The sequence below is a fragment of the Pseudophryne corroboree genome, chromosome 2 (genome assembly GCF_028390025.1).
Source record: "Pseudophryne corroboree isolate aPseCor3 chromosome 2, aPseCor3.hap2, whole genome shotgun sequence".
NCBI classification, from domain to species: Eukaryota; Metazoa; Chordata; class Amphibia; order Anura; family Myobatrachidae; genus Pseudophryne; species Pseudophryne corroboree.
This window is the reverse complement of record NC_086445.1, coordinates 538658258-538677027: the sequence shown is the minus strand read 5'-3', so window position 1 is coordinate 538677027 and position 18770 is coordinate 538658258. Positions and strand designations below refer to the sequence as shown.

Genomic DNA, 18770 nt, shown 5'->3' with positions numbered 1-18770 from the left:
AACAAAATGTTGAAGGAAATCTATCATCTATAGAACATACCAGTACTATAGGCAGATTGTGGTCAGGGGGGCCTTTGGAGCTAAGTGCCCGTGGCAACTGTAAATATTATTATTTACCTAAAGTCACCCCTATGCCGGTTCCAGCAGCAGCAGAAGACACACCAAGTGTAGCACATCGAGAGCACAGCTACCGTAGAGAACCGCGCAGCAGACTAGGTACATACATGCGCATGCGTACACACGACGTAGGTTTCTAGCCCGTGCTACTGCTGCGGCGTCTGAGGTCATCACGTGGTGGGCTGGACGAAGCTCCTCCTATCCCTACGCGCTCCCGATACTCTGTGACACAAGGCGCGTTCCCGCAGAACAGAAGTGGTGAGTGGTTTTGGGGGGTGGTGGCCAGCACTGACTGCTTTACCCCTGGGGAGGCTGATTACAGTATGCGTTACCCTCCATGTATATTCACTGCTCCTTTGTGCATAATATTAGTAGCTGCATTACGGGAGGGGTAAATCCTGGGGGTGATTCCATGTATCCCTGCTGGGCAGCACGCACACTGATACAAATCATAATCACCAATACCCAATGCTGCTAATGACCTAGACCCATAGTAGCCTCTGTGCATGTTCTCTGTTCTGCAGGGCTCTGTGCCCCCAGTGACTCTATTCTGCCCCCTCATGGATCATTTACATCTGGGTGTCTAGTGGCTTCTCCTGTGTTACCTATCATTAGGCTTACCATACTATCCGTTTAATACCACTTTCAGATTGACAATAGCCGGCTCGCACCCGGGAATGTGTACACGGGTGCTTCCCAGGTGCGACCTGGCTTGAGACCCCTTCAGATTTGCCGACCTACCCAGCATATTACCAGGTTGGTGACGTCACCGCCGACGCTACCGGAGGCGGTGCTTGGAGATAATCATCTCCAAGCACAGCCGCCTCCTATGCAGAGAACGCGACACGGCTTACTTGTTCACACTGTATGCATTCCGGGCCAATTCCGGCTTCAACCCAGGTCGAGACCTGGGATGAAATGCTGGGACTCTCGACCCTGGAATATTCTTTCAGGACCCTTTCACACTGAGCAAATTCCCGGGTTGATGCATGTGCAATAACCTGGGAAATATTTGTCAGTGTGAAAGTGGTATAACCTGGGACACTGATGAATTACTCAGGTTATATGGCTGATGAAAACCAGGTGAAATGCAGACTTGAATTAAGCCAGCCACAGAACCTGTGTAATTCATGAGTGTCCCCGTTTAAAGGGATTGTATGGTAAGACTATCTATCATGGTAGGCTGTATGCCAGCTTTAATTGCATTCATAGATTTGGTACTTTGCATATTGAATCCAGCAATACACAATAATAACACATTTCTATGCTGCATTCATTTTCACTTGAAGTTATGTATGCAGTTTTAAGTGAACAATATTAACACTGCTTTTGTAATTATGAGGGATTTTTATTGTGGAGAATCCTTGTGTATACAATATTGTATACTGTAGCAGGTCAATCAACTATACATGTCACGCGGTGACTGAAATAGGATAAGCCCAGATATGGCGGGGGGGCGTCGGGGCCCGAACCGGACGTCTTACTGCCGCACTCCGCTTTGTGACCCGGGATCTGCAGGTGGTGCAGTCCATGGTGGGACCCCTACTGTGAGTGGCGTGAGATCAAGAGTCAGGTACAGTACAAAATAATTATCCACAAGCTTCATTATAATACACATGCACTCACGCCTCTTTATATACTGTTCCTAATGAAACTCCAAATATAATGTAGGAAAATTTCGTATTGCTGTAAGTCAGTTTCCGTATAATAAGGAAAGGCGTATCTGCACTTTGAGGTCTTGTACTCCACGGTCTGCCTCCCCACCTACTGGAGCTGATTCTGAGTCAGTCGCAGCTGCGTCAACGTCTTTTGCTGCAGTTAGTGCCATACAACTCGGACGCCCACTTGCATCATCTTGAGAGAGTGCATTTCCTTCTCTGTGCGTTTTTAGATTCACCATCGGTCACAACATTGAAGCTTGCACCAGCCCTGTAGCGGGGGCAGTTTCTCTGTCTGAGTATGGCCTCCTGTGTGAGCTATTCAGCATCTCTGGATGCAGTCGCTATCAGCAACAAACCCCGGTCAGCTTAGCCACCTCCCTGTTACTTCCAAGGATTGCCCACTAAAATTCACAGACTGTACATCTGATTCTGTGCTGCGTCTCTGAGCCCTAACAATTGGGACACGTGCGCTGTACAACTGGGACACGTGCCGACTTAAAACAACCTGCGAGCAACTCAGAATCAGGCCCGCTGTGCAGAATGCTGCAGGAGTCCAAGATCCGTCTGGTAAATAGAATATCCATACTCATGGACTTTATGAAGTGCGCATGAATTCTGTTTACCATAGACATGCTCGCTCTGTGCTGTGTTAGCCACAGGCTGAATAGAGCAGGACAGTAACTATCATACACGTTTGTATATAACCTTTGTGGTCATCTCTCATTAGTCCCGATATACGTTTTTTTATCTTATTGTAAATTACAGAAAAAAATATTAAGAAAAACATCCCTTATTTATAAGAAGGCTAGTCATGCGATTTGTATACTATAATATTTGCATGCTTTGATGTAATTACATCAGTGGGGACTCTAGTTTTGATTCATTGTTGTAGGTAAATTGTAGTGGCCAGAGCAGTGGCAAATTATAATGGTGCTTTCTTGGCTTTATAAAAAGTGTTATCTTCTGTGAGAAAGCTAGGATGTGTTTTAGGAGTAATGTAAGTACAACAATACTATACTGAAACCATTATTCAGTGTCCCTGATGAGATGAAAAACAGTTTGGTTGCAATTGGTTAAATTAGTTTAGCAAGTGGGGGGATTGTATTAATGGGATGCGCTTACAATCCCGACGATCGGGATCCTGGCACGTAAGATACCGGCGCCAGGATCATGACACACGACGGAATGCCAGCGGTGGAATTCCAAAAGGGGCTAGGACATCGACACCGGAATCCCGACCATTGAGACAGCGGGGCGGGTAAATACTATGCCGGGAATAGGAAGGTTAGGTTTAGTTAGGCGACCCCCGGGGGACTCAGGGTGCAAGAAGGGGGGGGGGGGGGTTAGGTTTAGGGTGTGGGTAGGGGGACCTAGGGTTTGGCACCACCAAGGGGGGTCAGGCTGCGGAGGGGGGATGGTTATGCTTAGGCGCTACCCGGGAGGATTAAGCTTAGGCTGCGGGGGAAGGTTAGAGTTAGGCACCTAAAAGGGAGGGGTAGGGGAAGGGCTTAGACTACTTACCGCACAGTGTCGGGATTTCGACAGCCAGCATTTCATACCGTATTAGTAAAGTGGGCTCACAGCTTATATGTCTGAAGTTCCTTTTCGTTGTATATTTTATAAAGGAACTAACAAAAAATAAATTTGCTTACTTTTCGCTATTTCTGCTTTGCCCAAAGCTTGAAATATCATTGTAAAAGATCCTCTCTCTCATGATTCACCATTTCAGTCCATCAGACTATATTTTCTCTCCTCTTTTCAGGAGTAGCTCCAGTACAGGCTTGTCCAGTCCCCCTCTTGCAGCCCAGACGGTGGTACCTCTGCGTCACTGCAAGATCCCTGAACTACCTGCAGACCGCCACCTCTTGTTTGAGCTGCAGCTTTTTCTATGTCACCTCATTGCCTTGTTTGTGCACTATATTAATATCTACAAGACTGTTTGGTGGTACCCACCATCTCATCCCCCTTCACGTACTTCTCTGGTGAGTACCAAGCACCTTTGGGTCCATTGCGAGATATAATTAAATATTAGGAAAACCACCACTTATGTTAAAGAGAATATTTCACCATCTCTGTTATCCATAACATTGTATCAGCCATGAGATTAACAACTACGCATATCATTTATGAAATTCCCAGGTGCATCTAAACTGCTAAATGGCTCTGTTCAGCCTGGTCCTTATTGTGCTTATTTTACTGCAGAACTTCCACCTGATTGATTTTAATGTGCTGACCCTCACAACGATTGTGCTGGCTCGAAGACTGATTGCGGCCATTGTGCGGGAGGTATGTCTATAACACCCTAGAGTTCTTGGTAGAAAAGCAAATTAGTAGTGACCAAACCTTTTCTTATCTCTATGGTCTAGGCCTCGCAAGGAGGGAAATCTTCTCTGCCACACTCCTTGCTCCTGGTGGCTACAAGGTTTGCAGTGCTGACTGGAACAGGATGGAGTTTATGTCGTTCCTTGATTCTGCTATTCAGGACACACTCCTTTCTCAACCTGCTTTTCTTATGCTACCCGTAAGTGAGTGATCATAAATACTAGAATCCTGCCAGCGAATAGAACTGTGGGAGTGCTGCACAAACATGGCTGTTTACATTCCCCAATACTGCATCATAAGCTAGAATTGTACTCTCTAGAATGTTTACATGCCATTCAGTGTTTTGTATTTACTTCCAACTTTTGTTGTAATGTCCATTTCAAAGAGCCTGCAGTGCCTAATTCTTCTATGAGTCCTGTAAGGTGACAAGTGCACAAAATAGTTACTTTCTGCAGCGGGGTACACTGTGTTCCACAGGGAATACATCGGGGTGTAGAGTTGGATCTTAATCCGAGACACCAGCAGGCTAAAGCTTTGACTGTTCCCAGGATGCATTGCACCGCCTCCTCTATAACCCCGCCTCCAGGCACTGGAGCTCAGTTTGTAAGTTGGTGCCTGCAGAGCAGGCAGCTAACAGGTGGGGCTGCGCTAGGCAGCCCTGAAATTAGCTTTTCTCTAACGTCCTAGTGGATGCTGGGGACTCCGTAAGGACCATGGGGAATAGACGGGCTCCGCAGGAGACAGGGCACTCTAAGAAAGAATTAGGACTACTGGTGTGCACTGGCTCCTCCCTCTATGTCCCTCCTCCAGACCTCAGTTAGAATCTGTGCCCGGACAGAGCTGGGTGCACTTTAGTGAGCTCTCCTGAGCTTGCTAATAAGAAAGTATTTTATTAGGATTTTTTATTTTCAGAGAGATCTGCTGGCAACAGACTCTCTGCTACGTGGGACTGAGGGGAGAGAAGCAAACCTACTAACTGCGGATAGGTCGTGCTTCTTAGGCTACTGGACACCATTAGCTCCAGAGGGATCGAACACAGGAACTCACCCTTGGTCGTCCGATCCCGGAGCCGCGCCGCCGTCCCCCTCGCAGAGCCAGAAGACAGAAGCCGGCGACAGAAGCAAGAAGACTTCAAAATCGGCGGCAGAAGACTCCTGTCTTCATATGAGGTAGTGCACAGCACTGCAGCTGTGCGCCATTGCTCCCACATTAAACCCGCACACTCCGGTCACTGTAGGGTGCAGGGCGCAGGGGGGGCGCCCTGGGCAGCAAATGAGTACCTCCTGGCATAATAGAGCATATATACAGCTGGGCACTGTATATATGCATGAGCCCCCGCCATTATTTTACACAAAATCGCGGGACAGAAGCCCGCCGCTGAGGGGGCGGGGCTTCTTCCTCAGCACTCACCAGCGCCATTTTCTCTCCACAGCTCCGCTGAGAGGAAGCTCCCCAGGCTCTCCCCTGCAGAATCACGGTAGAAAGAGGGTAAAAGAGAGGGGGGGGGCACATAAATTTAGCGCAAAATCACTAATACAGCAGCTACTGGGCAAACACTAAGTTACTGTGTAATTCCTGGGTTATATAGCGCTGGGGTGTGTGCTGGCATACTCTCTCTCTGTCTCTTCAAAAGGCCTTGTGGGGGTTCTGTCCTCAAATAGAGCATCCCCTGTGTGTGTGGTGTGTCGGTACGATTGTGTCGACATGTTTGACGAGGAAGGCTATGTGGAAGCAGAGCAGGTGCAGATGAATGTGGGGTTGCCACCGACGGCGCCGACACCTGATTGGATGGATATGTGGAAGGTGTTAAATGATAATGTAAACTCCTTGCATAAAAGGTTGGATAAAGCTGAAGCCTTGGGACAGTCAGGGTCTCAACCCATGCCTGATCCTACAGCGCAGAGGCCGTCAGGGTCTCAGAAGCGCCCACTATCCCAGATTGTTGACACCGATATCGACACGGATTCTGACTCCAGTGTCGATGGCAATGATGCAAAGTTGCAGCCTAAAATGGCTAAAGCCATCCGCTACATGATTATAGCAATGAAGGATGTATTGCACATTTCAGAGGTAAACCCTGTCCCTGACAAGAGGGTTTATATGTTTGGGGAAAAAAAGGCAAGAAGTGACTTTTCCCCCTTCACATGAGTTAAATGAGTTATGTGAAAAAGCTTGGGGTTCTCCTGATAGGAAAGTGCAGATTTCCAAACGGTTACTTATGGCGTATCCTTTCCCGCCAACGGACAGGTTACGCTGGGAATCCTCCCCTAGGGTAGACAAAGCTTTGACACGCTGATCTAAGAAGGTGGCCCTGCCGTCACAAGATACGGCCTCCCTAAAAGATTCTGCGGATAGGAAGCAGGAAGGTATCCTGAAGTCCGTTTATACACATTCAGGTACCCTACTGAGGCCGGCAATTGCGTCGGCCTGGATGTGTAGTTCTGTAGCAGCATGGACAGATACTCTGTCTGAGGAACTTGATACCTTGGACAAGGATACTATATTACTGACCCTGGGGCATATAAAAGACGCTGTCCTATATATGAGGGATGCCCAGAGAGACATTTGCCTACCGGGCTCTAGAATAAATGCAATGTCAATTTCTGCCAGAAGGGTCCTGTGGACTCGGCAATGGACAGGTGATGCCGACTCAAAAAAGCACATGGAGGTGTTGCCTTATAAGGGTGAGGAATTGTTTGGGGACGGTCTCTCGGACCTAGTTTCCATAGCTACGGCTGGGAAGTCAAATTTTTTGCCATATATTCCCTCACAACCTAAGAAAGCACCGTATTACCAAATGCAGTCCTTTCGATCGCACAGAGGCAAGAAAGTCCGAGGTGCGTCTTTTCTTGCCGGAGGCAGGGGTAGAGGAAAGAAGCTGCACAATACAGCTAGTTCCCAGGTACAGAAGTCCTCCCCGGCTTCCACAAAATCCACCGCATGACGCTGGGGCTCCACAGGTGGAGCCAGGAGCGGTGGGGGCGCGTCTCCGAAATTTCAGCCACCAGTGGTTTCGCTCACAGGTGGATCCCTGGGCTATACAGATTGTGTCTCAGGGATACAAGCTGGAATTCGAAGTGATGCCCCCTCACCGTTACCTCAAATCGGCCCTGCCAGCTTCCCCCATAGAAAGGGAAGTAGTGTTAGCGACAATTCACAAATTATATCTCCAGCAGGTGGTGGTACAGGTTCCTCTCCCTCAAAAGGGAAGGGGTTACTATTCCACAATGTTTGTGGTTCCAAAACCGGACAGTTCGGTCAGACCCATATTGAATTTAAAATCCCTGAACATTTACCTGAAAAGGTTCAAGTTCAAGATGGAATCGCTGAGAGCGGTCATCGCAAACCTGGAAGAGGGGGATTTTATGGTGTCTCTGGACATAAAGGATGCTTACCTGCATGTCCCCATTTATCCACCTCATCAGGAGTACCTCAGATTTGTGGTACAGGACTGACATTACCAATTCCAGACGTTGCCGTTTGGTCTGTCTACGGCACCGAGAATATTTACCAAGGTAATGGCGGAAATGATGGTGCTCCTGCGAAAGCAAGGAGTCACAATTATCCCATACTTGGACGATCTCCAGAGAGCAGTTGCTGATCAGCGTAGCACACTCTTGGGAGGTGTTACAACATCACGGCTGGATTCTGAATATTCCAAAGTCGCAGCTGATTCCTACGACGAGACTACCCTTCCTGGGCATGATTCTGGACACAGACCAGAAGAAGGTGTTTCTCCCGGAGGAGAAGGCCCAGGAGCTCGTGACTCTGGTCAGAGACCTCTTAAAAACAAAACAGGTGTCTGTGCATCACTGCACGCGAGTCCTGGGAAAGATGGTGGCGTCATACGAAGCCATTCCCTTCAGCAGGTTCCATGCGAGGAACTTTCAGTGGGATCTGTTGGACAAGTGGTCCGGATCGCATCTTCAGATGCATCGGCTGATCACCCTATCCCCCAGGGCCAGGGTGTCTCTTCTGTGGTGGCTGCAGAGTGCTCACCTTCTCGAGGGCCGCAGGTTCGGCATACAGGACTGGGTCCTGGTGAGCACGGATGTAAGCCTCCGAGGGTGGGGGGCAGTCACTCAGGGAAGAAACTTCCAAGGGCTGTGGTCAAGTCAGGAGGCTTGTCTGCACATCAATTTCCTGGAACTAAGGGCCATATACAACGCCCTGAGTCAAGCGGAGCCTCTGCTTCGCAACCAACCGGTGCTGATTAAATCAGACAACATCACCGCAGTGGCTCATGTAAACCGCCAGGGCGGCACAAGAAGCAGGGTGGCGATGGCAGAAGCCACCAGGATTCTTCGTTGGGCGGAGAATCACGTGCAAGCACTGTCAGCAGTGTTCATTCCGGGAGTGGACAACTGGGAAGCAGACTTCCTCAGCAGGCACGACCTCCACCCGGGAGAGTGGGGACTTCATCAAGAAGTCTTCACACAGATTACAAATCGATGGGAACTGCCACAGGTGGACATGATGGCATTCCGCCTCAACAAAAAGCTACAAAAGTATTGCGCCAGGTCAAGAGACCCTCAGGCGATAGCTGTGGACGCACTAGTAACACCGTGGGTGTTCCAGTCTGTCTATGTGTTTCCTCCTCTTCCTCTCATACCCAAGGTGCTGAGAATCGTAAGAAAAAGAGGAGTGAGAACAATACTCATTGTTCCGGATTGGCCAAGAAGGACTTGGTACCCGGAACTGCAAGAAATGCTCACAGAGGACCCATGGCCTCTGCCTCTCAGACAGGATCTGTTGCAACAGGGGCCCTGTCTGTTCCAAGACTTACCGCGGCTGCGTTTGACGGCATGGCGGTTGAACGCCGGATCCTAGCGGAAAAAGGCATTCCGGATGAAGTTATTCCTACGCTGATAAAGGCTAGGAAGGACGTGACAGCAAAACATTATCACCGTATATGGCGAAAATATGTTGCTTGGTGTGAGGCCAGGAAGGCCCCTACAGAGGAATTCCAGCTGGGCCGGTTCCTTCACTTCCTACAGTCGGGAGTGACTATGGGCTTAAAATTAGGGTCCATAAAGGTCCAGATTTCGGCCCTATCCATTTTCTTTCAAAAGGAACTGGCTTCTCTTCCTGAGGTTCAGACGTTTGTAAAGGGAGTGCTGCATATTCAACCCCCTTTTGTGCCACCAGTGGCACCTTGGGATCTTAACGTGGTGTTGAGTTTCCTGAAATCTCACTGGTTTGAGCCACTTAAGACCGTGGAGTTAAAGTATCTCACGTGGAAAGTGGTCATGCTATTGGCCTTAGCTTCGGCTAGGCGTGTGTCAGAATTGGCGGCTTTGTCATGTAAAAGCCCCTATCTGGTTTTCCATATGGACAGGGCAGAATTACGGACTCGTCCGCAATTTCTGCCGAAGGTGGTGTCATCTTTTCATTTGAACCAACCTATTGTGGTGCCTGCGGCTACTCGTGACTTGGAGGATTCCAAGTTACTAGATGTAGTCAGGGCTTTGAAGATTTATGTAGCCAGAACGGCTGGAGTCAGGAAAACTGACTCGCTGTTTATCCTGTATGCATCCAACAAGCTGGGTGCTCCTGCTTCAAAGCAAACTATTGCTCGCTGGATCTGTAACACGATTCAGCAGGCTCATTCTGCGGCTGGATTGCCGCATCCAAAATCTGTAAAGGCCCATTCCACAAGGAAGGTGGGCTCTTCTTGGGCGGCTGCCCGAGGGGTCTCGCATTACAGCTTTGCCGAGCAGCTACTTGGTCGGGTTCAAACACGTTTGCAAAATTCTACAAGTTTGATACCCTGGCTGAGGAGGACCTTGTGTTTGCCCATTCGGTGCTGCAGAGTCATCCGCACTCTCCCGCCCGTTTGGGAGCTTTGGTATAATCCCCATGGTCCTTCCGGAGTCCCCAGCATCCACTAGGACGTTAGAGAAAATAAGATTTTACTTACCGGTAAATCTATTTCTCGTAGTCCGTAGTGGATGCTGGGCGCCCGTCCCAAGTGCGGACTTCTTCTGCAATGCTTGTATATAGTTATTGCTTAACTAAGGGTTATGTTATGTTTGCGTCAGGTTGTCTGATGCTCTGTTGTTGTTCATACTGTTAACTGGGTAAGTTATCACAAGTTATACGGTGTGATTGGTGTTGCTGGATTCCAAAATCCTTTCCTTGTACTGTCAGCTCTTCCGGGCACAGTTTCCTTAACTGAGGTCTGGAGGAGGGACATAGAGGGAGGAGCCAGTGCACACCAGTAGTCCTAATTCTTTCTTAGAGTGCCCTGTCTCCTGCGGAGCCCGTCTATTCCCCATGGTCCTTATGGTGTCCCCAGCATCCACTACGGACTACGAGAAATAGATTTACCGGTAAGTAAAATCTTATTTTTAAGAAGACTTCAAGGGCCGCAGCACTGTTTGTCATTCTGACATTGTGTGCTGCGGTTCCATCACCTCACCAGCAGTGCTGCATACTCCCGCTGCCGGGTTCCCGGGAACTTGCAGCAGAGGGGCACCGGTCTTCAGGCACACCACGGCTGACGCTCTCTTGGATCGCGTGGCTGCAGATCAGGGAGGAAGTAAGACGGTCCCCCAGGTGGGACTCGCCAGTAAATTGCGGTCCCAGGAGACAGACCGCGTTGCTGGCGTGAACACTGTACTGCACAGGTACCCCACTATATCCACCAGGGCAGGGAGCACAGGTCGGATTTAACAAATATCCGTTTCTCTTACGTCCTAGAGGATGCTGGGGTCCACATTAGTACCATGGGGTATAGACTGGTCCACCAGGAGCTATTGGTACTTTTAAGAGTTTGAGAGTGTGCGCTGGCTCCTCCCTCTATGCCCCTCCTACCAGACTCAGTTTAGAAAATGTGCCCGGAGGAGCCGGTGACAGCTAGGGGAGCTATACAGAGCTTCTTTAGTAAAGTTTAGTTTAGAGTTTATGATTTTACAGGGAGGCTGCTGGCAACAACCTCCCTGCTTCGAGGGACTGAGGGGGGGAGCAGTGTCCTCCCTGCGGGGTCTGAGCCACTGTCTCCGCTGACAGGACACTGAGCTCCTGAGGGGATAGATCGTTCCCTGCCACAGGGGATATCGCTCACCCCAGCAGCATGCCACCACCACTTTACAGAGCTGAAGATCAGTGGAGAGTGAGTCACCGACCCCCCTAATATGCGGGGCGCCGGTGTGAAGATGGCGGCAACAGGGTAGCTCCGGAGGCTCAGTGGTACTTGGTGCAGCACTGTGAGGGGCGCCCTGAGCCAGCGCCTGAACCCTGCACTGGTCAGCAAGCCTGTGTGGGTCCGTGGATCTCAGACAGCATTTTACCTCAGGCCAGTATAACACTTGTGAAGAGCGGGAAGACAGCGCCATTTTGGGGGTGGAGCTTCTCCTCAGAGCGGATCCAGCAGCGGTCAGCGCCATTTTCCTGCCTGCACAGCGCTGTCCAGGAAGAGCAAGTCCCTCCACAGCAAGAAAAAACAATCTGGAACAGCGCTTAGCATTTATTAAAAACTTTTTTTATTTTATTGTCTATAAAATTAAATAAAAAATAAAAGATAATAAATAAAAAATAATAATATATATATGAAATTGCGGGAATTATGCAATTATACAGTTACCGGCCGGATTTCTTATAATATACATTCAATCCATAAAACAATTAATATGTATATAATACACAACTGTTGCACACAGCAAGAAATTTTAAAATAATTATATATTTAGGCACAACAGAATAAACTCCACTAATAGGAATGACTTTTTATGTTGACAGATATAACTTAGCAGGCGTCCCTGCGCTGTATAGTGCCACTTGTATTATCCGTTTAATTTGTTTGGACAAAACTTGTATAATTTATCCTTCCTTTAAGAAGCAAAAATGAAGCAACAGTCTCTGTGTGGAATATACTATAGAAACTTTCTATGTATGGACCCTTATAAGTCAGAGGGTAAAAATCTGACATTTTCTTGAAAGGATTACGTTTAATATCAAAGACAGGCATCTCTTTATCTTGATTAACCTCTCCCTCCACCTGAAGTGACTCCAAGATGGTTAATGCATTATCATCATTGTTATCCAAAAATATGGGCATCTCCTGACTGTTTATGGTTTTTAATTGTTTTAATGCGAAGTATCGTTTCCTACTCAACATCCGGACATACCGGTTTAAATCTACAAATAACTGAAATAGGTTTGGTCGTGCGGCAGGGGCATAGTTTAATCCCTTCTCTAGAACTTTTATTTCATCATGATTTAGTACTTTGTTAGATAAATTGAAAATTCCCTTTCCAGGTTTTTTGTTGTTAATATTACAATCTGTTATCTTTTGCGGGGTGTTTTCATTTCGTTTCCCTCTGCCCCCTCTACATCCTCTGATTCTAAATTTCTGCTTCTTTTTCTTAGGCCTTGCGATCCCTGCCACCTTATCTGTGGCTGGAATCTGTTCCCCCCTAAAAAAAATTTTTTGTGCGATACCGTTATGTAATACAATGATAGAGTAATTGATTAACCTGCATTAGAACTTTGGTTCTGGATGAGATCCTGTGCTGTGACCTGTGACATATAATGTGGAATTAAAAGGAGGTCTGACACGCAATTCAGCACACGTGTATTAATGAAACAGGAAGACGGAGAGACAGACCCGGCTTATAAACCGGGTAACAACTGAGAGGCTCCATACACACTGAGGAAGCCGCCGAGGTTACATGAAGGCGGAGAAACGCGTATGTGATGACAAGTGAGCTACAGCCGGCCGGCTTATTCATTCACTCCAGGAGACGCTGACTGCCTCTTAAACACCGCACATCTCAGTACCCGGTTTTCCGGACCCCAGTGCTAAGGGGGAATAAGGAGGACTCTCCTTCATCTGAGCTATACAACATCATTATATAGAGGTTGGTGCGTTATCTGGTGTTAAAGGGAGTCTCAAATTACCACGTTCATATAACAGTTTTCTTATCATGCCGCTGTGCTGATACATGGACAGTTTTACATCAGAATTGCCGTATATTCCACACAGAGACTGTTGCTTCATTTTTGCTTCTTAAAGGAAGGATAAATTATACAAGTTTTGTCCAAACAAATTAAACGGATAATACAAGTGGCACTATACAGCGCAGGGACGCCTGCTAAGTTATATCTGTCAACATAAAAAGTCATTCCTATTAGTGGAGTTTATTCTGTTGTGCCTAAATATATAATTATTTTAAAATTTCTTGCTGTGTGCAACAGTTGTGTATTATATACATATTAATTGTTTTATGGATTGAATGTATATTATAAGAAATCCGGCCGGTAACTGTATAATTGCATAATTCCCGCAATTTCATATATATATTATTATTTTTTATTTATTATCTTTTATTTTTTATTTAATTTTATAGACAATAAAATAAAAAAAGTTTTTATTAAATGCTAAGCGCTGTTCCAGATTGTTTTTTCTTGTTTTAAATTAATTGGAGGCTTACAAACCAGGCCCCAGGAATGTGCAGCTAGCGTTTAATTCAAATATCAGCGCCCAATTCTGTTTTTGCCCTCCACAGCAACTCCAGCTATCTCTCACGGTACCAGGGGGTTGTAGAAGGGGGGAGGAGGCTGCATTAAGACTGTGTAACCTATTAAGTGCACAGTCAGCGCTGACAAGGGGTCTCCCTTTACATTAAAAGCGCTGCGTGGGGGTTGGCTCCAATCTCTGTGACTCTCTTGCCATTCTTGGGGGAGAAACTCTGTCTGCCCTCCCCTGTATGTGTGTGGAGTGTCTGTGGTCTCCATTAAGCAATGTCCAGGGACTCTGTGTCATATGCTGCAGAGGATATGTCCTCTCAGGATGATCCCAATCCATGTAATCGGGATTGCACTGGTTTAGCACAGATTCCAGCAAGGGAGCCTGAGTGGTTATCCTCTATCAAATCTATGATTTCTCAGATTTCAAATAGGGTTGCACAAAATGAATCTGCATCTCAGTCTTTACAGAGCTCTATGGCAGTCTGGCCCAGTTCTGGTACCTCAGGGCTTCCCGCTGTATATTCACATAAACGTGCTCTTGCTCTGTTCTTGCAGGATGATACCGATTCTGATACTGCAGACGGTGACAGGGATGTGTTGCGGGGGGCTGCATCTCTTGCAAAAAGGGTGCAGTTGATGATAGAGGCTATTAGGGATGTGTTGAATATTGCTGATACAACACCCGAGCAGGTTGAGGAGACTTAATTCACTGAAAATAAGAAAGCCTCGCTAACCTTCCTTGCGTCAAAGGAATTAAACTGTGGTTGTGCCAGTGGTCTGCTGACGTGGAATCCAGGAGAAGTTTGGAGACCCTACCCTACACAGGTCAGGCTCTCTTTCTGGGAGCGTTAGATGCGTGGATCTCCACGGCTACAGCGTGTAAGTCACCTTTTCTCTATCGTCCTAGTGGATGCTGGGGTTCCTGAAAGGACCATGGGGATAGCGGCTCCGCAGGAGACAGGGCACAAAAAGTAAAGCTTTACGATCAGGTGGTGTGTACTGGCTCCTCCCCCTATGACCCTCCTCCAAGCCTCAGTTAGATTTTTGTGCCCGGCCGAGAAGGGTGCAATCTAGGTGGCTCTCCTAAAGAGCTGCTTAGAAAAGTTTAGCTTAGGTTTTTTATTTTACAGTGAGTCCTGCTGGCAACAGGATCACTGCAACGAGGGACTTAGGGGAGAAGAAGTGAACTCACCTGCGTGCAGGATGGATTGGCTTCTTGGCTACTGGACATTAGCTCCAGAGGGACGATCACAGGTACAGCCTGGATGGTCACCGGAGCCTCGCCGCCGGCCCCCTTGCAGATGCTGAAACGAGAAGAGGTCCAGAATCGGCGGCAGAAGACTCCTCAGTCTTCTTAAGGTAGCGCACAGCACTGCAGCTGTGCGCCATTTTCCTCTCAGCACACTTCACACGGCAGTCACTGAGGGTGCAGGGCGCTGGGAGGGGGGCGCCCTGGGAGGCAAATGAAAACCTTTTTTGGCTAAAAATACCTCACATATAGCCTCCGGGGGCTATATGGAGATATTTAACCCCTGCCAGAATCCACTAAAGAGCGGGAGACGAGCCCGCCGAAAAAGGGGCGGGGCCTATCTCCTCAGCACACAGCGCCATTTTCCTCACACAGCTCCGCTGGTCAGGAAGGCTCCCAGGCTCTCCCCTGCACTGCACTACAGAAACAGGGTAAAACAAGAGAGGGGGGGCAAAATTGTGGCAAAACTATATTATTAAAGCAGCTATACAGGGAGCACTTATTATAAGGCTATCCCTGTCATATATAGCGCTTTTGGTGTGTGCTGGCAAACTCTCCCTCTGTCTCCCCAAAGGGCTAGTGGGGTCCTGTCTTCGTTAAGAGCATTCCCTGTGTGTCTGCTGTGTGTCGGTACGTGTGTGTCGACATGTATGAGGACGATATTGGTGTGGAGGCGGAGCAATTGCCAAATATGGGGATGTCACCTCCTAGGGGGTCGACACCAGAATGGATGCCTTTATTTATGGAATTACGGGATAGTGTCAACACGCTAAAGCAGTCGTTTGACGACATGAGACGGCCGGACAATCAATTAGTGCCTGTCCAGGCGCCTCAAACACCGTCAGGGGCTGTAAAACGCCCTTTGCCTCAGTCGGTCGACACAGACCCAGACACAGGCACTGATTCCAGTGGCGACGGTGACGAATCAACCGTATTTTCTAGTAGGGCCACACGTTATATGATTTTGGCAATGAAGGAGGCGTTACATATTGCTGATACTACAGGTACCACAAAACAGGGTATCATGTGGGGTGTGAAAAAACTACCTATAGTTTTTCCTGAATCAGATGAATTAAATGAGGTGTGTGATGAAGCGTGGGTTGCCCCCGATAAAAAAAAAATGCTAATTTCAAAGAAGTTATTGGCTTTATACCCTTTCCCGCCAGAGGTTAGGGCGCGCTGGGAAACACCTCCTAGGGTGGACAAGGCGCTCACACGCTTATCAAAACAAGTGGCGTTACCCTCTCCTGAGACGGCCGCACTTAAAGATCCAGCAGATAGGAGGATGGAAAATATCCAAAAAAGTATATACACACATACAGGTGTTATACTACGACCAGCTATAGCGACAGCCTGGATGTGCAGTGCTGGGGTAGCTTGGTCAGAGTCCCTGATTGAAAATATTGATACCCTGGATAGGGACAATGTTTTACTGTCTTTAGAGCAAATAAAGGATGCATTTCTTTATATGCGTGATGCACAGAGGGATATCTGCACACTGGCATCACGGGTAAGTGCTATGTCCATTTCGGCCAGAAGAAGTTTATGGACGCGACAGTGGTCAGGCGATGCGGACTCAAAACGGCATATGGAAGTTTTGCCGTATAAAGGGGAGGAGTTATTTGGTGTCGGTCTATCGGATTTGGTGGCCACGGCTACAGCCGGGAAATCCACCTTTTTACCTCAAGTCACTCCCCAACAGAAAAAGACACCGACTTTTCAACCGCAGCCCTTTCGTTCCTTTAAAAACAAGAGAGCAAAGGGATATTCATATCTGCCACGAGGCAGAGGAAGGGGGAAGAGACAGCAACAGGCAGCTCCTTCCCAGGAACAGAAGCCCTCCCCCGCTTCTACAAAAGCCTCAGCATGACGCTGGGGCTTCTCAAGCGGACTCGGGGGCGGTGGGGGGTCGTCTCAAGAATTTCAGCGCGCAGTGGGCTCACTCGCAGGTAGATCCCTGGATCCTGCAGATAATATCTCAGGGGTACAGGTTGGAACTAGAGACGGATCCACCTCGCCGTTTCCTGAAGTCTGCTTTACCAACGTCCCCCTCCGACAGGGTGACGGTCTTGGAAGCCATTCACAAGCTGTACTCTCAGCAGGTGATAGTCAAGGTACCCCTTTTACAACAAGGAAAGGGGTATTATTCCACTCTATTTGTGGTACCGAAGCCGGATGGCTCGGTAAGACCTATTCTAAATCTGAAATCCTTGAACCTGTACATAAAGAAGTTCAAGTTCAAGATGGAGTCACTCAGAGCAGTGATAGCGAACCTGGAAGAAGGGGACTTTATGGTATCCTTGGACATCAAGGATGCGTATCTCCACGTTCCAATTTACCCCTCACACCAGGGGTACCTCAGGTTCGTCGTACAGAACTGTCACGATCAGTTTCAGACGCTGCCGTTCGGATTGTCCACGGCACCTCGGGTCTTTACCAAGGTAATGGCCGAGATGATGATTCTTCTTCGAAGAAAAGGCGTATTAATTATCCCATACTTGGACGATCTCCTAATAAGGGCAAGGTCCAGAGAACAGCTAGAGATGGGATTAGCACTGTCTCAAGAAGTGCTAAAACAGCACGGGTGGATTCTGAATATTCCAAAATCCCAGTTAATTCCGACAACACGTCTGCTGTTCCTAGGGATGATTCTGGACACTGTTCAGAAAAAGGTTTTTCTCCCGGAGGAAAAAGCCAAGGAGTTATCCGAGCTTGTCAGGAACCTCCTAAAACCAGGAAAGGTGTCTGTACATCAATGCACAAGAGTCCTGGGAAAAATGGTGGCTTCTTACGAAGCAATTCCATTCGGCAGATTCCACGCAAGAATTTTCCAGAGGGATCTGTTGGACAAATGGTCAGGGTCGCATCTTCAGATGCACCAGCGGATAACCCTGTCTCCAAGGACAAGGGTATCTCTTCTGTGGTGGTTGCAGAGTGCTCATCTATTGGAGGGCCGCAGATTCGGCATACAGGATTGGATCCTGGTGACCACGGACGCCAGCCTGAGAGGCTGGGGAGCAGTCACACAAGGAAGAAACTTCCAGGGCGTGTGGTCGAGCCTGGAAACGTCTCTTCACATAAACATTCTGGAACTAAGAGCAATCTACAATGCTCTAAGCCAGGCAGAACCTCTGCTTCAAGGAAAACCGGTGTTGATCCAGTCGGACAACATCACGGCAGTCGCCCATGTGAACAGACAGGGCGGCACAAGAAGCAGGAGTGCAATGGCAGAAGCTGCAAGGATTCTTCGCTGGGCAGAGAATCATGTGATAGCACTGTCAGCAGTGTTCATCCCGGGAGTGGACAACTGGGAAGCAGACTTCCTCAGCAGACACGATCTTCACCCGGGAGAGTGGGGACTTCATCCAGAAGTTTTCCACATGCTGGTAACCCGTTGGGAAAGACCAATGGTGGACATGATGGCGTCTCGCCTCAACAAAAAACTGGACAGGTATTGCGCCAGGTCAAGAGATCCGCAGGCAATAGCTGTGGACGCGCTGGTAACGCCTTGGGTGTACCAGTCGGTGTATGTGTTTCCTCCTCTGCCTCTCATACCAAAAGTATTGAGAATTATACGGCAAAGAGGCGTAAGAACGATACTAGTGGTTCCGGATTGGCCAAGAAGGACTTGGTACCCGGAACTTCAAGAGATGATCACGGAAGATCCGTGGCCTCTACCTCTGAGAAGGGACTGGCTTCAGCAGGGTCCCTGTCTGTTTCAAGACTTACCGCGGCTGCGTTTGACGGCATGGCGGTTGAACGCCGGATCCTAAAGGAAAAAGGCATGCCGGAAGAAGTCATTCCTACTTTGATTAAAGCAAGGAAGGAAGTAACCGCGCAACATTATCACCGCATTTGGCGAAAATATGTTGCGTGGTGCGAGGATCGGAGTGCTCCGACGGAGGAATTTCAACTGGGTCGATTCCTACATTTCCTGCAATCAGGATTGT

General features: G+C 48.2%; 1 protein-coding gene across 3 annotated transcripts in view; it reads left to right on the top strand.

The window, feature by feature from the left end:
• The first annotated feature begins 269 nt into the window (after positions 1-269).
• TMEM39B (transmembrane protein 39B) overlaps positions 270-18770 on the top strand; it is a 53763-nt gene continuing 35262 nt past the window's right edge. The window contains exons 1-5 of one of the 3 annotated variants that reach the window (XM_063954248.1): positions 270-375; positions 1509-1690; positions 3541-3760; positions 3981-4064; positions 4145-4299. In XM_063954248.1, coding sequence (XP_063810318.1) covers positions 1563-1690; positions 3541-3760; positions 3981-4064; positions 4145-4299 — 587 coding nt within the window. In that variant the 5' untranslated portion in view covers positions 270-375; positions 1509-1562. Of the gene's footprint in view, positions 376-417; positions 439-1508; positions 1691-3540; positions 3761-3980; positions 4065-4144; positions 4300-18770 lie in introns of those variants that run through there. The other 2 variants (XM_063954249.1, XM_063954250.1) reach the window with 2 other exon arrangements.